This window comes from Hakea prostrata, chromosome 8 (genome assembly GCF_041222555.1).
Source record: "Hakea prostrata isolate BN-2017 chromosome 8, UWA_Hpros_2, whole genome shotgun sequence".
NCBI classification, from domain to species: domain Eukaryota; kingdom Viridiplantae; phylum Streptophyta; class Magnoliopsida; order Proteales; family Proteaceae; genus Hakea; species Hakea prostrata.
In genome coordinates this window covers 11,896,982-11,920,759 of record NC_142607.1, presented here as the reverse complement: position 1 = coordinate 11,920,759, position 23,778 = coordinate 11,896,982, and the positions used below count along the sequence as shown (strand labels likewise).

Sequence of the window (23,778 nt, the reverse complement as noted above, 5' to 3'; positions counted from 1 at the left end):
TGCTAACAGACTGTGTTTGGACTAGGTGATTTTCAGCCTGAAACTACCCCAAACTGCACTGTTGACCAATGTTTTGAATGATATAACAACCCACGGGGGACGTTTGTAATAAAATTAATTCGACAAGTATAACTGTATAAGTATGAGTAATTTACTTTTTTACAAATGATTGATGTTGATATCTCTTGTTTTTTCGATAGCATATATGTAAGACTCAAGAGTTTTTGGAGCCCTAGGCCCATGTACACCAGATCCAAATTCACATTCTTTGGCCCAATACACTTACTGTTTCCTCCCAAGGCCCAATAACTTTTTCATATTTACAATACACTGCGTTTTCCTGTGTTTCACTTTTATTTTTTTGGTAAATTCCTGTGTTTCACTGGTTCTGCCCTTATCCTTTGTCGCCATGAAACTCGTACAGAGGTGACCTTCAAATCTTTCCTCCGTTTTTGATTGAAGTGGGAACGAAGATGTTTGGCGTTGGAACCTTTCGACTACCCTGTGAATCTTCTCCATCTCTCGTCACAACCCCTCAAAATCTCTCGGTTTCCTATTTTTCTGTTCCTTTCAGAACCTTTAAAACCAACTCATTCTTTTCTTATCCAAATTCGTCTTCTACATCTCAACTCTTACAGGTTAGATTGAGTTCCTCGCAATTTCTCTTATTTATTAGCAATTTTTAAACAAGACTGAGTTCCCTTTCCTCTCACTTCTGGGCAGGGACGTCCTGGGTTTTCTCTTTCTGCTTCGAAGAAGCGTACCGGGAGGAGCGATACCTTCTTGGGAACAGATGAGCAAGAAGACGAGGAAGATGACGATGACGAGGAGGAGGACGAAGACGAAGACGAGGAGTTTGTGCCTTTTGCGAATATGAATAAATGGATTCAGAACAAACCATCAGGATTTGGAGAAGGGAGAACGTATCATACTCCTATTGAAGATGAACTGCTTGAAGAAATGCAGCAGAGTAGAAAAGCTCAGCTTGCAAATATCAATAAGCTAAAAAACAGTTCTCCAAACCCCGATTCTGGGAAGAACCCGAAAGTGGTTAAAGGTCAGAGATGCATTTAGGTTTTATAAACCCTGTCGAGTTATCTTTTTAAGTTTATATTTCCACTCTCCACTGCAATATATAATCTGCATTGTACTGGATTTTTAAAATTTTTTTTTTCTTTCCTTCAGTTGCTCCAAGGGGAATTCGGGTTCGTATTGGGAACCTCCCCAAGAAGAAGAACATCCACAGAGACTTGAAGTTGGCATTTCAGGGGTTCCCAGGAATACTTAACATAAGCCCAGCTGTTTCTGGAAATAAAAAGACCAAGGACCCTATTTGCAAGGGTTTTGCTTTTGTTTACCTCGACTCTGAAGAGGCTGCACGTAGGTAATGTGGAACGATTTGGTTCTTCAGATACGTTGTGAATTGCTTATGCTAAGTGTTACTGTGATGCAATGACCATGGACCTGTTTAATTTGTTTAAAAATTCTTATTAATCTGAGACCGCACTTTACGGCTTCAATGGACTGATTTCGCCTTGCCAGAGTATCCGGAGTGCATGTGCTTTTCCTCATAAATGGATTCGTCCTTCTTCATTTCCAAAATTGAACTAAACAATTTTGAATTGTTTCTTATGGTGCGAACCTCCAATGAGATTGTTTCTGCTGTTGGCATACAGATACAATAGAGCCATAGAAAACCAGTATGCTTTGAGCAAAGTCGATTGTAAAGCATCATATATGCATATAAATGCTAAGAGAATTCAAAATGAAACTGTTTCATCCCAAGTGACAAGAATACTCAATCTCTTACCAAAAAAGACAAGAATACTCACTCTGAATCTAAATGTGGTTCTTTTCTTTTCGCAGAAAGAAAAAGTGAAAATTTGTATTTATTGGAAACAAAAAAGAAGGCAAACCAGAAAATTGTAATGGTTGCAGCATGCATACTTCTTCCTACAGTATTCAAAATTGTGTCTTGGTTAGTTTGGACTGTTTATTGCCTGGGCGGATCTAATCCTAGTGTAACCCCTGAAAGATTTGATATATTAATTGCTAATTATTTTTGTAAGCAAATTTCTGAAAATGACTTCTTTGGAAATGAGTGGCTAGACCTTGAAATATATTCTTGGCTGTTTATGTGGTTGCATTGCATTCATACTTAATGTTGTGATCGGACAATGCATTCCTAAAATGTCTGATCGATCCTCACTACTACTTTCCATTGGCTACTTTTTCCATGTCTGCTAATATCCTGAATTCAAACACTATGGGTATCATGGCAGATTCATAAGTGAATATGGCAGACAAAGTTTACCTTTTGGCAAGATTCAGAAGCAGATAACCTGTGAGATGTCAAATCCAAGCAGCAACCTTGGTGATGCTTTTGAACAATCTCAAAATGGTTCTAGTGCATCGGAACTTAATTATCCTGGCTTAAAAGAAAACCCAGATAGAGATTCTGATGTTGACAACCTTTCGATAGATTTTTCGGAACTGACCAACCTTGATGAATCTGCTGGTTCGAGTGACGAGATTATACCAGCAGAATGGGAAGAATCTGGGGAGGATCCTGAATGTGTCATTGTAGGGGAACCAGATGACATTGATGGCATGGAAGTAATGACTGAGCTTGTCAATGAGCCAGTGTCTTCAAAGCAGAAACAGAAGAGTCGGGCAGTAGAAAAGAAGAAACCAGTCAAAACAAAAGTAGCTAAAGTCCCAAAGTTGAGCGTTCCTGGGTCTGCGAAAAGGTAGAATATTTTTTCATGCCTTTTTGTGGTTCAAACGAGAGCCATTACTTATCATATTTTCCTAAGTTCTGGTTCCTGTTGATGCAGATTGAAGATCAAAGAAAAAGCAGTTCTTACAGGGGCGTTCTCCAAGTATGGAGTAAAATCTCCATCATGAAGGGATTCAATTCAAACAACAATAGTGTTTTGCCAGCTTCACACATTTTGAGTTAAAATACCACTTATGCGGTTATTGTGTTATAGGCAGACCAAGTTCAACATGTTGGTGTATTTATTGCCAAATGCTGAGAATTATGAGCAGGATTTGCAGGTTGGCTGGATTTTAACCGGTTGAGCATTGCTGCTCTGATGTTTAGATCAACTGGTCCTCTTGTTACTTATGTTGGAAATCAAGTCGAAGGACTTGGCCAGGTAATAGAGATGAAATGCCATTTTGTTTTGGAAATGGAAACTAGGGTGGGGTTGAGTTCTATGTGTATGATACTTGATGTGCTTTACCCAGGTAAGCAAGTCCGGCATCTGTCTATTCCCTTCTATTGACACATACTGGAATGAGACTTTGGGGAGTTGTTGGTACTTGGCAGTCCCAAGCAGTCTGTGATTAAATGACCTTGAAGAATTAACCTTATTACTGTAAGGTTATTAATTTCAATGAGTAAATTGTTTATGCCATTCTCTTCATTCTGCATAGCCCTAGCAATTAAAAGTAAATGTGATCTGAGTTCTCACTACCATTTCCACAGTACTGATGGCTTATTATCAATAGGTGTAGATTGAACCATGACTATTCAGAATCCAGGACTGCTACTTTCTATGTTTTAGCTTCTTCTGCAGCTTTCTCAAGTTTCCTTTGTCAGTTGGCTGCTCCTGGTTTTATCTATTGGCCTTTGTCTGCTAACTGTTTGAGAACTTGGTTTTCTAGATATGGTTAGAACTTTTTATTTCAAAAAGTAGATTCAGGATCTGTTCAAATATTCTTCCTGCTGATACTAATCCCCTGATCAGTGAAAATTAATTGGGGAAAAAAAATTCTGGCTGTTGACTTCTTGTATATATGTGCACATGAAATATGCAAAACATGGGAAAAAGAGTGAAGGACACTGGGATGGGGAGTCTTGAGAAGAGCATTTGTGGAATTTCTAGCCTATGATAAAGTGATTGGGTATCAGAAGAGCGAAGGAGGTTATTGATGCAATCTGTTTCAAATTGATGTGGAAGATAGCTCCTAAACAGAACTCGCTCTGGGTTTGGTGGATTTATTCCAAATACTTGAGAATAGATTCTATCTTCATGGTCCAAGGTAATACAAATTCTTATTGCTCTGGGTTAGTGGTGGCTGTGGAGATGGAAGAGATCTGGTGGGGATTGAAAGGCGTGGCTTAGGGACATCCATATTCTGGTAATTTACTGCGTTAGGTACCTATTGCAGGTGAGTTTTCTTTTAAAGAGTCTTTTAAGTGCTTTAGATGCAACATTGAATGTTGTTATTCACTTGTTCCATGGTGGAAAATGATGCGGTTACCAAAACACCCTTCTGTTCTTGGGAGAGTTTTCTTAAAGGATCTTTCAACTATTGACTTTTTTTTTTTTTGGGTACGAGGGTGCTTTTATTTATATTCAACTAGAATGGTGTGGAGGACCAGGATCAATGGGAAGGAGTCCAGTGAAAATTCAGTGCAGATAGGTCATAGAAGATGAAAATGAATGAATTGAGAATTTGCAGGTAAAACTTTTACAGATGATGTGAGAAACCTGGTGTGAAACTGGCTGATTGAAGAGTTCATGATAGAATTTTCAATCGAAATTTGTTTATGAATTGATACACAAGTGGTTATGGGCTGTTTTCTTACCAGCTGGTGTGAGAAGGTGTTTAAGAAGTTTCTTACATTTATTCTCCAGAAGTCTCTCATGGAGATTTTTGAACTTTTGGGAAATTTTCAGCGCCATTCCTTGAGTTATCCCTAAAAATTAAGTATACTCTTTACCCAATTAATCAATTAAGACTAAAGGGGAAACATACTGACATAAGTAAGTTAAACTTTTTCAAAGAGATAAGAATATTTCTAGACAAAAAACCCTATGGAGTCGTCTTAAAAGTCAGGGCAACTTCTGCTGGTGAGACCACACTAATCCACTATCAAGTGAGCTTTGAAGCGATCTCGTACTAAACGAAATGATAAACCCTTATTAGAGCAAAGGCGAGGTGCCTTTAGCCTTTCTCTTTATTAGTAGTTAGTATAGTCAGGCCGTTGCTTGTTTGGTAAAGCGCTAACGCGCATCCAAGGATCAACGGATGAGTCGTCTTCTTCTATTTTAAACCACTTTTCTTCTTCCATTTTTGTGTCTTTTACGTGATTTCTGTTTTTTCATGAATATTTTTTCATTTTCTTTCCTTATAATATGAGGACAATATTAGAAATGAATAAATGAAAACTAATTAAGACTAATGGTGATAAACATAAAAGGTTTAACTGATAAATTGATTTACTAAGGAGTTTGCATTAATTTTAGAAAATAATTCAAGGGTCGCATTGAAAATTTCCCTTAAACTTTTAAGTGGGCTCCATTGTCTTCTTTTCTGCATGTTTATACAAGAAAAAACAGAGACATTTGCAGGGCAGGGGCTCAACTTCAGTGTTGTGGAAGTTGCTACACATTTAATACACAACATTGAGCTGTGTATGACCAGGATCAAACTAAGTGGTTGAGAACGAAATCTCGACTACTCATTTTGCATATATATATTTTACAGGTAGGTATGGCTTAAAAACTATATATATGGAGTTCGAGTGGTCGACATTTTGAGCTGGATCATTCATTCGAGGGTAACCATACACGCTCAACATTAATTGCACAACACTGAAGCTTTTTAGAGACTGGTAAAATGAACCGCTAGGGCCTTCTCTTCCGTATAGTCATGAATACATTTGGAAGAAAGCAATTTAAGTTCACTGTCGACCACAATTACTTTGATGATTCCAGCTATTGAATTTTCTTTAATACTCAATAATATATAAATACTTACGTTCATCGTTTTACACTTTTGTGTCTGAACAAAACCTAACTGGGCCATATCGTAGTGGAATTACAGAAAGATGAATTGTAGAAGATGAAAATCCAGGTTGGTCGCGTAAAGGATCTCGAGGAAATAGGATCCCTATTTATATGGATCACATAGACTCACTCAAGGAGAAGATAGCTGAGATCTGATAGGATACAAGACAAACTTAAGAGATGGGTTCTGTAAATGCAAAACCCATCACTTGCTGCTGCTGCTGCTGTGGAGAAGAAGAATGCTTGAAGATCGTTGATTTCAAGCTTCCACCGCCTACATCACCGATGAGAGTGAGACAAGCAGCTCACTTGCTGGACGACGAAGACATCGCCAAGTACACAAAGGCCATCGAAATAATGAAAGCTCTCCCGAGCGACGACCCACGTAACTTCTACCAACAAGCCAAACTTCACTCTGCTTACTGTTGTGGTGCTTATGCTGAGATTGGGTTCCCAGATTTGAAGTTCAATATACACAATTCATGGCTTTTCTTCCCATGGCATCGTCTCTATATCTACTTCTTTGAGAAGATCTGTGCAAAGCTCATTGGTGATCCTTACTTCGCCTTACCCTTCTGGAATTATGATTCTCCTTTAGCCATGGAGATGCCTGCGATGTATACTAATAACCCAAACTCACCTCTCTTCGACGAGCTTCGTGATCCATTGCACCAACCTCCTACGGTGTTGGATATGGATTACATGGGTGTTGATCACCACAAACTCTCTCGGCAACAGATTAGAAGCAATCTTAACATCATGTATCGCCAGATGATCTCCAACGCCAAGGCACCAGAGCTTTTTCTGGGTGCTACCCATTGGGTGCCGCCGGGAGTTAAGTCGACGGCTGGTGCTGGTTCTGTAGAGTTGGTTCCTCACAATGTGGTTCACATTTGGTGCGGAGACCGGCGGCAACCACATAAGAAAAATATGGGTAACTTCTATACGGCGGCTCGGGATCCCATCTTCTTCTCACACCACTCTAATGTGGACAGGCTGTGGACGATTTGGAGGAGACATGGAGGCAATAACTTCACTGATCCAGAATGGTTAAACACAGGTACGCCGGGAAACTGATTAGGCTAGCCTAGTATAATTGCATCATACTGAGCACCCCGTGCAATTTACTGTCTAGATCGAAACTTGTGGTCGAGACGAAATCTAGATCACTTGTTTTGCTTCGTTTCTTGTAAGTGATTTTTTTTGGTGAAGTTTAACTGCGAAACGAGTAGTCGTAATTTCGTCTTGACCATAAGTTTGGATTTGATCGAGACTGTAAGGGCATAACACCCAAGTAGGGCTCCTAATTAAGGGTGTCAATCGGTACAGTTTCGGTAATTAAATACCGAAAACCAAAACCATTCGATATTGAATTTACACTGTACCGTACAGTACAATTTAATTCGATATTAAATTGGTGCAAGAAAACGGTTTAAACATGATATCTAGTGTGGTACAATATTAGTATGAATGAACCCATGCCACTTATTTAGTTCATTAAGATCCTAATAAAATTGGTAAATGATGAAATGAAAAACTGAAATAGAAAATTAGGAATATGGTAACGGTAAATTATTTTAATTTTAAGATTATATTTATATCCCTTAATTTGGATAGTACCAACTAGGTATGATTTTAATATATATAAACGATATGAGTACCTAAAACCGAAATTGTATCAAAGAAATTCGACTTTTATAAAACCTTTTAAACCGTCCATATGCTAAATTGGGCCCCATTAGATATATAATAGTGTCCCAAACGTTTCGTACCAAAAAAGAAAAAAGAAAAAAGAAAAAAAAGTGTCCCACAAGTTTGATTACGTCCACACATGCATGGAGGGTTTGGATATATGGACGCTCTCCTTTTAAACCCTTCTGGTCGCTTTCCTTGTCGGTGCAGACATTAATCAGGCGTGGATGATAGATGATTAATGCTTTCTGCCAAGAACTGATCAGAAGCCAATGACTCATAAACCTTCCATTATATGAAAATTGCAGGTTTTCTCCTTTACAATGAGAATGCAGAACTGGTAAAAGTTAAGGTTGGAGATTGTCTCGATGAGAACTTGCTGAGGTACACGTATCAAGAAGTGGATATTCCATGGCTCAAAGCTCGCCCAATACCTCGTAATCCTAAAAGCAAGGTGACTGTGAGCGACGGTGGAGTTCATCGTCAGTTCCCAATAATCTTGAGCTCGATGGTGAATATAATGGTGCAAAGGGCACCAAACAAGTCAGGAAGCAAGAAAGAAGAGGAAGTGCTGGTAATTCATGGAATAGAGATTGATAAAAACACAACTGTGAAGTTTGATGTGTTTATTAATGAAGAAGATGTGATGGTATCAGGTCCTTGCTATAGTGAATTTGCAGGGAGCTTCGTAAATGTTCCTCACATGCCCAGGAAGAAGATGAAGATGGAGAAACTAAAGACAAACCTGAGATTAGGGATATCGGATTTACTTGCGGACTTGAAGGCTAAAGATGATGATACTGTGCTGGTGACTTTGGTTCCTCGAGAAAAAAATGATGTTTCCATTGGAGGGATTATGATAGATTTCTTGTCATCTTAAAAATTAAAATCATAGCATCTCTTATGTACTTTAAAAAAAAAAGCATCGCTCTTGTAAACTATATCACTTCTGGATTGGTCAGATTAGGCTGATATGAGATTATGGTTGAGATCGTGTACTAGTTACAATGTTGTGTTGGGGTTATAAATCTTTGTATAATTACTTCTACTATTATATTTTCTCTTCTTTTATGGTGAAGAATTCCCAATTATGCAAATAACATAGATACATCTATTTCTTTTTTTTTGGTAAACAGACTTTTCATTCAATTAACCCGGAGACACTTGAGCTGAAACATCAAACTCCTTTAGCCAAGGAGTGTATAAAGGCCAAATAGTCAATCCGGACAATGACTTGACCATCCAAGCTAGGTGATTAGCCCGGGCATACCACTTACAAGATTCAAATAGGAGATCACGGTGTATATCGCAATAATTGGAGCCATATCCCTATTTCTACCCTTGTGTTTGTGAGGACATTGATGATCTTTTGCTGATTCCCGTGTCTTGTCTGCCTTCCCTGGTTGTCTCCGTCCGTGCGTGCTTCTCCCATTTCCGCCATTGATCTGCGGTTCGTGTTGCAAGTCCCTCACCATTAGAGTTCGGCAAGCCCAAACCCTGTTGTCCCATTGTTCTGCGCTCCGGGTTAGATACATCTATTTCTCAATCATATATGTTCTTGTATTTTCGAGCTTCTACTATTGTTGTGTTTTTATCATTTTGATTTATGTGAGTCTCATACAAATTACCGTTCAATTTACATTATTTACACTTATTGTTGCTTGACGAGTGTGAACATTCTGAGGAGTAGGCTAAGCCCATATGGGCTAGATATCTTCAATAAAAAAGAGGAGGTAGGAGTAGTCTTCCCATTTTGTAGGAGTTTCGTGTGCGCGAACTTGTGGGGTGGCTTAAGCGGCGACTAGGGCTACTATTTTGCTAAGTCAACAAGGGGGTGAGAACTACATGAGCTCGTAAGTCAAGTACGGAACTAGCCTGGTCTACGAAGCATAATAGTTGCGACTATGAACAGCTCTCTCACGACCCTTACTGTGATCAAAATACTAAAAAGTCTCTATTGAATATTCAAAGGCGAGCATTCAAAATAACCTTTCAACACAATTTGCTTGGTGAAGATTGCTAAGAAAATTGCCCTCCTAACTTTGCTTGTGAGAAGCTTTTAACACCTAACTCACTAGTTTTTGTTCACATGGTACTATTATGCTCCATTTCATCCTTTAACCTTGTCTTGTAGTAGGAACATATGAGTTTAGATCCTCTGCTTGTCAATTAGGGTAGAAGTTTGTGTTCTCCTCACACTTCTCCACAATAGTGTGGGTGGGGCCCACATCTAAAATACTGATACAATGAATTAGAAATGGGACCCTTTATTGTGTGGTGTAAAAAATATGAGAGAAGCATAGATCTCTACTCTAATCAAGAACTTGGGGAACATTCCAGCCAAATTTCGACCCTTCAGGAGGAATTTGGGCTTCGACAGCGTGGCTTGAGAGACTTGGACCAGTTTGGAAATGGGCTGATCTTGGCCCATAATTCTCGAACCTTCACTGTTTCATTTAATATAATTGCTTTCATCTTTATGAAAAAAAAAAACACGTGCGACTTCAGATATCAATACTGACTCGGCGACATCGAAGACCGAGATTAAGAGTCACTACATCAAACGGTCGAGAGTTCGAAAAATAGGTCAAGTGGCCCACCCTTATTGGGTCCCACTCCCTGTTTCTCTTCGTTCCCAAATTGAATCGTGCCTGTCTTGCCTGTCTTAACTCCCAAGTTTCGGTCCATGAAACTTTGAAAGTTGAAAGAGGAGAAAGGGTACGCGAAGACGAATGATCCGAGAAGGAACTTGAAAGTTGAAACTCGAAAGTCTAAGAGATTCAAGCATGATGCAGATGGCAAGGATGATGAAGATGGTAAGAACAGAAGCTTGGTGTTGGAGAACGGCTTTCACAGCATCGAGAAACCCGTCTTCTCTGCTTTCTTCGTTCTCTTTGTCCACTAACGCAGCTGCAAATGCTGGTGTAAATTTCTCAACCGAGGCCTTCATCTTTGCTGATTCTCCTCCGCTGCCAAAGGCGGCGAATCCATCCCTTCTTCAACCTGGAGTCGTTATCTATGATGGGGTCTGTCATCTCTGCCACTCAGGTGCAAACATTAATATGTATCTTCAATTCTGTTAGTGTCCATCGTTTTTATGAATTGTTTCTTTTGCGCTTTTATGATTTTCTACCTAGTGTCTTTCATTGGGCAAAATTAGAAGACTTGGATTCTTCATTTCTATTGCCATTTCAATTTTTAATGCCTTTCCATCTCGCCTTCTTTTTCAATTATCATAGCTTTAGGGCTTCGTCTAACCACGAAATCTTGACTTAATTCCACTGGGTGCTGTCACGTTTCTATCGTTTATTTGAAATTCTCATGGTCTGCAGCTGTTTGTTCTGGGTTGCAACTTGAGAAACAACTTTTGACACGCTTTTGCGTTCACTGTGCTATTGAGACGTCATACATCATAAATCACAAGCTAAGAATTCTCGAAGTTGTCAATCCTTTCTATTTTAATCTTTAGTTGTAATTGTTGTTGCAGGTGTGAAGTGGGTGATCAGAGTTGACAAGCATAAGAAGATCAAGTTCTGTTGCCTTCAGTCCAAGACTGCTGAACCCTACTTAAGAGTATGTGGTCTTGATCGTGAGGACGTTCTGCGCCGTTTCGTGTTCATTGAAGGACCTGGTTTATATCATCAAGCATCTACAGGTCTGCACTTTTCATTTATTTCAGCTGCTGAGAATATAGTCCCACCCTTTAAAATGTTGTTCGTTTTCCGTTTCCCCATTTGAAACCAGAGGCTGGTGAATCTGAGAATATAGGGTTTGCTTTGTTCCAGTCATTCCCCCTCAATTTAGGTGCAGAAATGTTTCACTCTGGAACTAGGCGTTCTCCATTGGCCATCCTTTATCTGAGAAACAAATTTCCATTTTTTCTAACGTAGAAAAACAAAGTGGAATTCCACATTCTGACACTTCTGAAGAGACTTCATTATCTATGAACCTAGCATAAGTAACCTGGGGCACCGTTACCAATTTTCTGTAATCTTTAATCAGAAGCTTAGCATTCCAAATAGAATTTTCTGGTGGATGAGATGAGGTTGAGATGGCATCTTCTCACAAAAAAGAGAATGTTATCAATTAACAGCAGCCTGTTCATTTTATTTTCAGAATAAGCTGGCCAAAATAAAGGACTTTATCAGACGGGCATCCTAGAAGGCTAGAACTGAACGATCCCCAAAAAATGGCCCCAAACATTCATGCATTATCTTTCTCAAGAAGAAAGTATCTATTCCTACAATTGTTGTTATGGTTTTTTTCTCACCATTACCATCTTCTATATTTTTAATTCATATCCATCAAACTCATATGTTGCTAAACCCTAACCCTAAGAAGAAATGGATGTCAAAAGAATAAACAGAGCAACAGATGATCAGAGAATTAAGGGAACTCTTGTTTTTTCTTTCCCCTTGTGTTTTAATTATTTTGCCGCATACCCATGAGAACTTCAACTAGGGAACTGTTGGCCATGACTTGTTTGATGGGAACTGTATTAGATCTTTGGCTGATATTTTAAGTGCCTTTTTTTAGAGTTTATTTATTCTATAGTGGAATTTTTTTTGGGGGTTATATTGTTAGAAAATGTCCTTTGAGTCAAGTGCTTGTCGTCAGAAGGTTGTATTTTAGTTGTTGAAGTCGTCACTTAGATGATCGGGAAGTTGGTCAACTGACATCGCTTAGATGATTGGGAAGTTCGTCAACTGACTGTAGTCATGAAAGGTGAGTGCATTGTTGTCTTGGATAACACCTAGGTGGGGCTTGCAATTGTGCTGCTTATTTTTGACAAGTTTAACCTGACCTATAGTAAGTTTGTTCTTGAACTTGGGGGGGGAGGGTTTTTTCGTAAAACCGCACCACATCTACGAGAGGAGCTGATGGATGAGTAGGCTTCCCCTTTCGATTCACGCTTACTGTCCTTTTAAGAATCCATTGTTGAACTATTTTCACTGGATTCAAATTGGGGGTGTTTGCTTATCTATGAATAACATAACAAATAACGAAACATTTAATTCAACAATACTTGGCATAAATTCTCGGGCGCCTATGAAACCAAGACATCCCAATTTAAACTTTTTCATGGCCTTGAAAACTGTTGGTTGTATTCTATGGCACGTCCATTTTAAACCTTCACAAACATAACTCCAACACCCCCCGCGCCCGGCGGGGGCAGGACTGCTTGCATGCTCTATTGTTTTATATTATGCTAACAAATACCTGTTTTTCAAGATTTGTTGAGGGGCAGTATTTTGAATCTTCTCATTTCAAGGTAGTAAGTTAAATTTTTTGACATAATTCAATAGTGGCCATTCATCAAGTGAATTGACTTGCAATTTCTTGTTTTGGTTGTAACATATGGTTGCTCTGCTGTAAAAAGCTTGCAGAGTCTTCATAGGTTATGCCAATGTGCCGAAGATGTAAATTGACTTTTTCCTTTGTTCTTGCAATTGTGCAGCTGCACTGAAAGTTGCATCTCACCTTCCATTTCCGTACTCAGCTCTAAGTGCTTTGCTGATAATCCCCACTCCATTGAGGGATGCAATTTATGACTACATTGCTAAGCGACGGTACAACTGGTTTGGCAAGGAAGATGATTGCATAGTTCTGCGTGAGCAGGAGATGCTTGAACGTTTCGTTGACAGGGAAGAACTATTCTATAGGAGTAAAACACAGTTATAAGTAGTCCTAGAAAAGGCAGCAGCAAACTGAGAAGGAAGACATGCCAGATAGGAATATGTAGCAGTTGTACTTCCTCCAATCTAACAAGTTGGTTGCATTTGCAATTTTGGATTATAGACATCAGCCTTCTCTATGGTAGCTATTGATGAGATTCCTCATTCTTTGATATTACCATTGAATACAACAAAATTGTGCAGTTCCAAGTATCAAAATAGAAGACATTGTCATGGTTTTGAAATTCTATTCACATCTTGTACAATACATGTTTATTGTTGTCAGTCAGGAAGTAGCAAGAATTGGACTTATCTCCAGTTTCATCACGTAGGAGTAATTGATCCAAGAAAAGGGTATGCGATTGGATATTGAAGCTGCGGAAACAGAATCTAGTTTAAACCTCACAGACACTGATCGACACTTGACTGGTTGAAACTTATAGTGATGTTACTGATGTCATGTTTGAACCAAGTGAATTCCCAGGCATCAGTCGATTTTTTGGTTAAAGGAAAGCATACATACTGATGACTGTTGAAAGCTTACTTTTCTCTCCAAGGAATTGATAAAGTGCCCATCTCCATACTGAGGTGCTGTCTACCATTAGATTGGAGAAAGCATCGGAACAGGTACCAAACCATGCAGAGAGGTTTCTCTGTGGATATGAACAACAACTTGAATGCTGCATTTAATGGAAAGCCCTATTTCCCTAGTAGGACATTTGAACTAGATGATGATCAAACTCTTCTTCCTACAATCCTACCAAGCTTTTGATTCATTGGACATCATCTTCTCGCTTGACCCACTCGAGCATTTGCTTAAATTTGTATCGTTAAATAGATAATGAAATATCTCTGAAGCCTGTGTTGAAAAGAGTAGATTATGTAAGCAAAGGTACTGAAGGACAACAATTATTTGATCACTCATTAAGTTTCTAGAAAAAGACATCATTTAGAAAAGCTCCTAACTTAGAGAAGTAAACATCACAGTGAAAAAGATGACCCAAACCTTTGGGGAAAATAAAAACTAAGCAATAGAAGCATCCTTTGAGTTTCAAACACAGCCTATTGACTTATTATAAGAACAGAATTCACCTCTTGTTCTTGCACAACTATTACTCAAACATCATGCTTGAAGCACACTGAAATAAACTGCAACTTCAATGTTAAATGTTTTAACCTCCTTACAATAATAAAGGATGCCTGTAACTCCATTTATAATTCTCCAAGTTGGTCATGCACGAAGACCCAATGTAGAACTGTAGATCTAATCCAATATTGTTGCATCCAAGAGCTTTAATTGGTAATCATAGAACAAGATTTCTGCATAGAATGTGTTGACTTGTACATGTGTCAAGCTGACACTGTCTCTTTCACCCCTTTGAGTTGGCTGAAATTCCCTTTCTCCATGAAGAGCTGGGAATGGTGGTGCTTACAGTAAAGTCTATGCTCGTGTGCAATGTAGTTGGACGTATTGATCACACAGCCTCCATGGCAACACTTGAAACAGCCCCTATGGTATGAGCTGCCATCAGCAGCTACCTGAAAAATCATCATCAGAAATTGGTGACTCTTGAAGAAAACAGACATCTGGTTTGACAAATTACCAGACCAATCTGAAGGTGAAATCCCATCTTCTAGTCATTATACATGGTGCGCATCATGGTAAATTATCACTTGAACATGTTAAATTTCACTAAAAAATCCTTGATATTTGCAAATTTTTGGAAGATTAGTCCTTTTTTAGATTGTTTTTAGCTCTGTTATTAGCCAAGTCAGGGATAACTGATAAGCATATCACTAACAGCAGCTCATTCCACAATACCAGACATAATAAACAAGATGAATTGCAGCATGGTCTGATGCTTTGCACAGCCATTTGATTACATCAAACCAGCTCTCCTGCTATGTGTCAACCAACTCGATCATATGCAACTATGCATGCAAGAACGAACACTAGTCCTGGTGAATAATCCTATACTTTTTTTCTAAATATGCATCAAGATTTCACAGAAAGAACCTGGCATTCAATGAAGCTCATTCTAACATCTCACAATTTAGAGGTCATATGTTTACACCTCTTGGGGATTATCTATCCAAAAGAAGGGATCTTTCTTATAGAAAGGAGTAAATTTTACCTTCTCAATTGGGTAGACAGTTTTCATGCAAACCACACACTTGTCTTTAGTTCCTCCAAACAAACTTGAAACTCTGTTGTTGACTTGTACCTGTGCAGTTTAACCAGGCATAACAAACCAATTCAACTGTGGTACTATAAAGCTTAGGTATGTGTAACATAGGAAGATACAAGTTCTACATATAGTTTTCAAGTCTAACTAAAATTAATAAATAAAAAACACGAAGATCATACGGTACCGGTTCAGTAGATCTGAGAGTTTTTGGAGTACCTACAAAAGGGGGGAGGGGAAGATGGAACAGCTTAGTGAAAAATATTTGTTTGAGGAGAAATATGTCTGAGATCAACTAATTAACAGCTAAACCACCTTCAAAACTTTTATCCAAACTGCCAGTCATCTTAAAGAGTTGATCAAAGTGAGGCCTGCAGTAGAGAACACCTTCAAAGGAGGAGTAGTTACCAAGCTGCAATAAAGATCCATCAAATCATTAGGAAAATGACTAGGAACAAAGAAAAGACACACAAAATGATGCTCATTTTAACATTTCAATACCGGCTTTTTTTCTTTTTTTCTTTCATTTTTATTCTTTTAAGGACAAATTAAGTGTGAGATTTTAGGATTAAGCTCAGAACAAGCTCCAGCAAAGCCACAAATGAGAATGCTATTGAGAAGGTAAACAAATAGAGTGCCATTGACATAGTGATTGGCAGTATCATCAAAGAACAGAGGATTAGACAAACCAAACATATTAGAAATCCAAGGAAAAGGGAAGGAGGGAATTGTCCCAAAACCAAACCAAAATTAACATTGACAGGAAAACAAACATTTAGTAGGTGAGAATTCAACCTTAAGGGTACCCTTGCAGTGGTAGCATCGGAAGCAAGCCTTGTGATAGACCTTGTTATCAGCTGTAAGCTGGTCTACCAAGTAGACTGTTTTCTCACAGGCCTTGCATTTCTGGGTAGTTCCTCCAAATGTCACCATTTTGGGTCTCTCTGTTTTCTTCTTTCAATCGTCTACCAGTAAAGAAATAACCCAGATAAGAGATAACCCAATTTTCAAACAGATTGATTGCTTCAAACAGATCAATAAAGAACTGGATGATGGTGAGGAGGAAAGATGAATGAAATACCCAACGAGGATTATAAAACGCCATGGATAGTGGATATGATTTCAGACGTGAGAGCATGATAAATCGTTGCTGTTCGTCCTCTTCTAACAACCTTTAACTTTATCATTCATTCTTCCCTGTCGACATGTTATAAAAATGGAAGAGTGGTGGTCTTGTGGGTAAATAAATTTTATACGAGTAAGGAGCTTCAGATGAGGAGCCCACGTATCGAGCTCTACATGCTTCTGTAGATCCTCTTCATTATAATCGATTCTTGCTGTATCGTATAAAATCATGGAAACAAAATCTTCTCTGAAAGCGATATGACCTTTTATAATCAATAATGATGTTAGTAATGAAATAGTGCAATTTTAATTGCGCCAGGTCGACACGGTTAGCGGCTTGGCCGGGAGCCAAAAAAAAATAATAATATAATAATAGTAATAATCAAATCATAATCCAATAATGATAATATAAATTAAATATCAACAAAGCCATGTGATAAATCACAAAGCGATGTATGGAAATCTTTAGGAAGTTTTCCTTAGATCAAGGTGAGAGAATTTCTTTCTAATGATGACCATCGTTGTGTTTAGACTATAATGCAACATACGACTCCTCTGCAACTACCCTATTTCCTTCTAATTGAAAGTTGATCGGTCAACTGATTCTTAGAGAGGAACCAAATCCAACTATAATGATTTTAATTTTGTGGGTCAATCAAACTTTGCCCTAACTTATATTAAAACTCTATTGGTTGTGGGATGTCCTGAAATTAACTGATAAATTTTTCATCAAGGAAAACTCAAGAAATCAGATTTTTTATTTATTTATTCTCAAGTAGAGAAGTTAACAAAATATAATAAAATGAAAAAAGAAAAAAAGTTTCAATGAAGAAGAAAGGCTAATAGCTAAAGATTGATTTGGGTTTATTCAAGTGAAAAATTTTATAGTACAAAAATTTGAAAGACCAAGCTCAATTACTTGTTTATCAGATATTGATATATTATGTATAAACTGAATCTGGATTTTAATGGATCGCATTGTCAACTTGAGATCTAGCTCTGTCCCTTCCACCATACATATGTATTCGTTGCAAATGTCCTCATTACAGTCTAACCCCTCCAAATGAGGGTTGGTAATGGTTTCTTTCTTACTGAACTTCTGTAAATGGAACTCAAGATAATTCATATCATCATCAACGAAGCAACATTGCTGAAGAAGACATAATGATGTTTTCTTTGAGCCTCTATCAAAGATGTATTATCTCGTCATACAAAATCCAAGTCATGAAATCTGCTGGTCACATTGTTTTGCTTGTGATCAACTTGTACAACAATCAGGGCATCTTGAAACAGGTAGTGTAATGCTTTGTGCTGTAAGGTCCACGGGTGTTAAGGTCCTAGCAACTCAAAACATTACCTCTGGTTCCTACATTTTCTTTTCTATCGATTTTCCCTCGAGCGATAGAGGACGGCCTTAATTGCCTCAGGATGAATGTCAAGGAACATGTAACCAAAAATCATCCCTGGAATTCCCCCTTTTTCTGTCTAGATAGAAATCTACAATTTCCTAAGTTACATCAGAGAAACCACACAGCAAGTAACCCTGATGAAAAATAATTGTGTTTTAAGTAGGGAAGGGAAAATTATGAAACAAACCAACAGACGGTCAGAGAAGTAAATTGATTTACAAGTAAAACAAATACTTTGACAAAAAAGAAGAATTCATTCACACTGGTTCTACAAGGTTCAGAAAGCACCATTTGATTCTGCAGATGTAGAAACTGCAGCTTCCTCAATTGTTTAAATTACCAAAGTTCACAAGGACATGTCATCACTTGTCACTCCCTTAGCGAATCTGTCCAAGCTCACCTAATTTCCTGACAATTATTTTTTGAGTATATAAAGAAAAACCCACAATAAACAGTTATACAAATGGTTTTTTGAATCTTCTACATCTGGGTTTCATTTCAAACGACTACAAACCCACAAGGTTCATCCCATTTATTCTGACAACATAAACCACAATAAGTTATGAAGAAACCTCAGGAGCCGGTCACCTCAAGTGTGTGAATGAAGTCAAAATGTTCATCCTGATCCCTCACTTATGGGTTGGCTTGTTTCCGAGCTTCTTCCCGCATGACTGCCTTCACATAGATTTCATAGCAACAGCCTGAAATCACAAACATGGCACCCACTCCTCAGAGCTTGCAGTCTATAGTTCATTCTTTTAGTATTATACTATTTATTTACGGATAATACTTAAACAGGCCCAATACTGCATTATACATGGAGAGATACAAGAGAGCGAGGTGCCTAATTAGGCAATTTGAAGGACAACTATTGCTCCCTTGACCTCTTAGCTTACCCCCCCCCCCCAAGAGGCTGCAACAACTTATTGTGCTAGCAGTTACCTTCATGTCCAATCAGGTTGAACAGGTAAATTATGCAATCATCTGACATGTTTTGTGTCTCCCCCTTGATAGTTTCACATTAAAAAAAGAAAGCTAAATCCAATGTGTTAGTACGGGACAAGCATACCAGCAACAATAACAATTGTGAGGACATCCCCCATTCTTCTGATTCGTGCCACACCCTTCTTGTGTGACTTGAACCGCTTCAGAGCAGGGTCTTCTTCCAAAAGCTGTGAGGAAGAACAACTTCGACTTAGTCCAACATAAGATACACCAACATGGTAAGCTAACATGTCTATCAAAGCGCAATTTAGATCTTGCCAGAGGAAGGAAATAATCTAGTTTTAAATCCAAATGGTTTCCAGGAAAAACAATCCATCTAATTGCTTCAAATAAAACAGCAGCAGGAACCTTAATCCTATAAAAGCCCCAGCAGAGTAGCTAACAAGGAAACATACAGTAGTAGTAGCTTAAAACGATTACCAGAATTTTAAAATGAATTTCAAGATGCATATAACAAGAAGAAGTAGCTCAAGTGCAGGCTTTGAACTATGGACCTGCAGTAGATGAATGTGACATGCACGGAATACCCAATATGGAGGATTTAGGATAAAATATGCTATCATAAGGTGTTTTTTTTTCCTTTCTTTCTTTTGCCTAATACTGATAACTAATAGTATCAACATCAGGAACCATCTTATCTTTAAAAAGTCAAATATGAATTTGTACCACACATCTTAGAGCATAGACAAAGGGAACAACACTTCTGTTACTACTCATCAGACCAACACAAAATACAACAGCAAATTCTTCATTTTCCCAACTTAATGGGATCAACTCCATGGATCCAAACAGAACAAAGTAAGGAAAACAGATTTCTAGCCAGGAAAAGGGATGGAGAGGGAGAAAGAGGGGAAAGAGGGGAAAGAGATGAGAGATAAAATGAGAAGAAAAAAAAATGATGGATGGAAAATATTAAGAGGAAAGATGCACAGCACAGCACTAGATGGGGTCTGCAACAAGGATCTGTCTGAGGTCACACTTTGTTTATACCTAGACTACGAGGCACATCCTTCCTCACCACTTCATATTGGTCATTTTAGGCTGACCGTAGCACTTTTAGCTCCTTTAATTGTTTTCATATTGCTCACCCACACTAGTGCATTATAAGGCCATCATTTAGCCCTCTTGTAGCTCGTCACTGATAGGAGCAACTCCCAAGTCTGCTATCACACATTCATTCCATACGTCGTCCTTGATTTGCCATACACCCATCTTAAAATCCTCGTAGTTACTATACAAAGCTTATCAATATGAGAATTCTTAACTGCCCAACATTCCGCCCCATATACATCATCGCTGACTGTACAACAATCCTATAGATCTTTCCTTAAGATTTCAAGGATCAGGTTAGTTACAGAGCATTTCGGACTTACTTCACTTCATCAACCAATAGCTTGGGGTTTTGAACTTTGGGTGGACCTATAGCAATCACAGATAGGGTTTTTGACCTGAAATTGCATTATCCCCTTTTGGCCTCTGATTTTAAACAGAAGTGGCTCAGTATGACATTACTGCAGGATCTCCTCTAAATGAAAAGTAGAAGCAGAAATCAGAGATTGATGAACCTGAATGAAAGCTACCAAATTTCTTTTGTTACATTGTCAGCTGTTGAAAAATTGCAACTTTTTCAAAACCTCAGGTACGGCAGAAATCCTTTAAAATTATGTACAATATTTTCTTTCTTCTCCTTTTATTTCCTCGTAACTTGCTTTTTGGTTAGGATGGAGGAGGTGTTGACCAACAGCATAATGTTTATCTGACCTTTATGATGAGTGAATTGACCACAGATTGTTCTAACAAGGACTGAAATACAAATTGATCGAGGAGATACAGCAGGGGAAAAAAAAGTAACACTGGTTGACATGGTGGATGAGGTTGGGAAACTTATCCAAGCCAGTTATTTGTACGATAAGAATATGAGCACACACATTAGTTCCAACTTCAAGTCTCCTCTTGAAGTCAACCTAGAAGTTTTATCACACTAGCTTCGAATGCTTGGTACATCATCATTTAACTACGAAGAATATATAAAGGCAATAGAAAGAAGTGAAATCCCAACAAGGTCGAACGATAATTTTCCAAAAAAGAATAAATAGCGAAAGATAATCAAAGAATAAACGATCTAGACGATTCAATATTCAAAACATGATTAAAGGGAAATTTTAAGAAACACTTACAGCTTTCTCCCTTGCACCTGCTTCGATATGAAGCCGACGGCTTGGAAGACCGATCGGATCTCTCTCTTTCTGCATAAACCGAATCAAATTGAATTTATATAACAGAGAAGCAGTCAATAAAACAACCCCACATGAATTTAGAGACAGAATGAGTGAATGATCAACCAAACTCCAAAATAAGAGAAGTTAGAGAAACACTAACCCGAGAAAAGATGGTGGCTTTGTTCAATAAGAAAGCCATTCTTGCCAAATCAGACCTGCGAGAACCAAGGAGACAGACACCCGATGAGAGATGGGCAGCAATAGCGAGAGAGAGACGATACGAACACAATATCAATAAATTGGAATTTGTAATTGGGAAATTTTGTTTCTCCTAGGAAGAGGGATTAAGACAACGGAAGCGGCCGAAACATTCCGCCGGAACGATTCTTGAAACAATTGTTCGCTCCAATTCTGGTTTGCTAGCGTCTTTCAGAACTCGGGGAAATCGACTGAGTCTTCGACAAGACCGTCCGAGTGGACGGATCGGATTTAGGGACGGGGTTATTTTATGAATCTTATATCAATACTGGGAAAAATAAAATAAACTTTTTCCAAGCTCATTTGTAGGAACTATAAATTTTTTTTTATTATTATTATTAATTTTTTTTAGGTTAAAACTGAACAACATTTGATTGAGACACGGAAATTGAATGCCTCTTCGAATGAAATTGGTAATTTATTTTTTTTTTAAAAAAAAATCTTTCAATATTAGAGTGAGTTACATTTCTTGGGTTGGAGTTGGTTAAGAAGAAATGGACGGGGGATGAAGTTGTCATGCAGGGAAAATTAAGGTAGGAAAACTTGGTGAGTTTAGGTTTCGCAAGAGGTGGGCGGCTAAGGAAAAAGAAGCAAAGATGAGTGAGGAGGGAAAAACAGGTTTGTTAAAGCAAAGTTGTCGTACCTGCAGTTGGGATTTAATGGTTTAGATAAAAGGAGATGAAACGCGAAAGGAAAGGATAGGAATAGGTATTTAAGCAAAATAAAAGTGATTTTAGGGTAAATTGATAATATGGTTGGTCCCTATTTTTGTCTCATTTTTGCCAACTTTCTTAAGATAAGTCCACAAAATATGTGGAGTTTTAAAATGGCATGGGGTGGGAAAGTTGGGCTGCCGTATCAATAGACAATTTTCCTTGATTCAAAGAAAATTTTCTCCCACTTTTCCACCCCAAACAACCAAACAATTTACCATTTTGGGATTTAAAAGAAAGGTAAAAAATCTACAATTTTTTCAAGAATTTTCTCCACTCCGATTTTCTTCGTGTACCCACACCACTTTTCATCTCAGCTAGACAAACACCAGCACTTGGTGATTTAAGAAGGAGAATAGCAACAAGAGGAGGAGGAGGAGAAGGGCTAAGGAAAAAGAGAAGCATAGAGTGAGCAGGGAAGAACAGGTTACTTAAAGCAAAGTGGTAGTAACTAGCAGAATTGGGATTTTTCAATTTGGTTTCTTACTTATAAAAGGGGATATAGCAAGGACGTTTGGGAAATTTTCTCTTGAAACTAACCGTGTTAGGCATGAGGTATATTGAACCCAAAATAAACAGAGACATTGGGGTATATTTATAATATAGTTAGTAACTAGGGTTAGGTGCCATAATTTTTGATAACCTTAAGAAATATTTGTATAATTTTAGGGTTGCAACAAAGTTGAGTTGTATAAAGCTTTATAAAAACTTGACCTTACTTCTGTCCTAATCTTGACCTTGATCACAAGACAATAAAGCAACGCATAGTTGCTCTACTTTTAGAAAAAATAATCTGCAAGATGGGAGGGTTGGTTAGCCCAAGTATGGAGTCCAGTCAAATACTCAATCTTGACTTGGTTTGTTTTGTCCTATCTGCTCTTGAGGGCCTTGAGATCAAACAATATTTTGACTCAAGACAACTAAGATGGATTATCGCCAAACTTGCACCCCTAAATTACTTTATTCTTATGGAAAAAAGGGATAAATTATTACTTAACAAGGTTTTCACCAAAAAGTGGAGAGAAAAGGAAAATTAAGAACATTTGGATGTTTAGGGCATGGGCTAGCCCTAACGGTAGTGGTAGCGTATTTGTTTCAAGAGCTCATCTAAACTATTCGGCTGTGAAAATAGTGTTTGTTTATTCACCTCCACAACTCTTAGGTTGCAGTACATGATATTTTTTTGATCTAACGACTATTATTATAAAGATGAAAGATCACAACAATTGAATCATAAAAGTATAACCTATCACTCCATGCAGTAGCAAAAGAAGCTTAAATTTAAGAGAAATTTTGAATGTCACCCTCTAAAAGTTACCCCCTTAAAGTTAATGCCATCAAACCCTTTACAGGATGAATTATATCAAACATACCTAATAATATTAGGAAATCAAAGGAATTACATATTAATTTATTACTTAAACCCCGTATAGGATGAAAATATATCAAAGATATCTCCTGCCATTAGAAAATCTGAGTTACCAATTGATGTAAGCAAGTTGAATATTTAAAAAAAACCATTTGTTATTCTTCCTCTCCCAATCATAATTCTCATGAAGATTAGTTTATGAGTTATGGCTCATAGATTGTGTTTTTAACCTTAGGAGATATAGAAGTAACATTGAAAATGCATAAATAAAAACTCGTTGGAAATTGAGTTTCAGCAAAAACCACGGTTTTTGCGGTCTCATT

At 37.9% G+C, this 23,778-nt stretch overlaps 5 protein-coding genes across 7 annotated transcripts; 3 read left to right on the top strand and 2 right to left on the bottom strand.

The window, feature by feature from the left end:
- The first annotated feature begins 372 nt into the window (after positions 1 to 372).
- Positions 373 to 4,601, top strand: LOC149006925 (RNA-binding (RRM/RBD/RNP motifs) family protein). The gene is made up of 5 exons (XM_089167291.1): positions 373 to 638; positions 724 to 1,057; positions 1,186 to 1,384; positions 2,283 to 2,750; positions 2,838 to 4,601. Exons 1-5 carry the CDS (start codon positions 474 to 476, stop codon positions 2,905 to 2,907), a joined length of 1,236 nt encoding a protein of 411 aa, XP_089023417.1. The 5' UTR covers positions 373 to 473; the 3' UTR covers positions 2,908 to 4,601.
- A 1,209-nt stretch (positions 4,602 to 5,810) lies between these two features.
- On the top strand, positions 5,811 to 8,554 carry LOC149006924 (polyphenol oxidase, chloroplastic-like). The gene is made up of 2 exons (XM_089165699.1): positions 5,811 to 6,864; positions 7,805 to 8,554. The coding sequence occupies exons 1-2, from the start codon at positions 5,985 to 5,987 to the stop codon at positions 8,374 to 8,376; spliced, it is 1,452 nt and encodes a 483-aa protein (XP_089021825.1). The 5' UTR covers positions 5,811 to 5,984; the 3' UTR covers positions 8,377 to 8,554.
- Positions 8,555 to 10,169: 1,615 nt separating this feature from the next.
- On the top strand, positions 10,170 to 14,047 carry LOC149006923 (Putative thiol-disulfide oxidoreductase DCC). 2 transcript variants are annotated; one of them, XR_016175117.1, is made up of 4 exons: positions 10,170 to 10,544; positions 10,984 to 11,151; positions 12,955 to 13,313; positions 13,462 to 14,046. XR_016175117.1 is itself a non-coding variant. In XM_089166192.1 (3 exons), exons 1-3 carry the CDS (start codon positions 10,283 to 10,285, stop codon positions 13,176 to 13,178), a joined length of 654 nt encoding a protein of 217 aa, XP_089022318.1. In that variant the 5' UTR covers positions 10,170 to 10,282; the 3' UTR covers positions 13,179 to 14,047. The 2 variants fall into 2 exon arrangements, 1 of the variants encoding a protein (XP_089022318.1); XM_089166192.1 differs by having other exon boundaries at positions 12,955 to 14,047.
- A 136-nt stretch (positions 14,048 to 14,183) lies between these two features.
- Positions 14,184 to 16,748, bottom strand: LOC149006922 (LIM domain-containing protein WLIM1-like). Of its 2 annotated transcripts, XM_089166194.1 has the most exons (6): positions 16,439 to 16,748; positions 16,153 to 16,322; positions 15,673 to 15,769; positions 15,545 to 15,576; positions 15,307 to 15,396; positions 14,184 to 14,710 (listed from the first exon to the last, which is right to left on the bottom strand). In XM_089166194.1, exons 2-6 carry the CDS (start codon positions 16,288 to 16,290, stop codon positions 14,522 to 14,524), a joined length of 546 nt encoding a protein of 181 aa, XP_089022320.1. In that variant the 5' UTR covers positions 16,291 to 16,322; positions 16,439 to 16,748; the 3' UTR covers positions 14,184 to 14,521. The 2 variants fall into 2 exon arrangements, with proteins under 2 accessions (XP_089022320.1, XP_089022319.1); XM_089166193.1 differs by lacking the exon at positions 16,439 to 16,748 and having other exon boundaries at positions 16,153 to 16,407.
- Positions 16,749 to 17,495: 747 nt separating this feature from the next.
- On the bottom strand, positions 17,496 to 21,500 carry LOC149006921 (succinate dehydrogenase subunit 7B, mitochondrial-like). Its single transcript, XM_089167499.1, has 4 exons — positions 21,276 to 21,500; positions 21,074 to 21,142; positions 18,961 to 19,063; positions 17,496 to 18,592 (listed from the first exon to the last, which is right to left on the bottom strand). The coding sequence occupies exons 1-4, from the start codon at positions 21,312 to 21,314 to the stop codon at positions 18,525 to 18,527; spliced, it is 279 nt and encodes a 92-aa protein (XP_089023625.1). The 5' UTR covers positions 21,315 to 21,500; the 3' UTR covers positions 17,496 to 18,524.
- Positions 21,501 to 23,778: the final 2,278 nt, after the last annotated feature.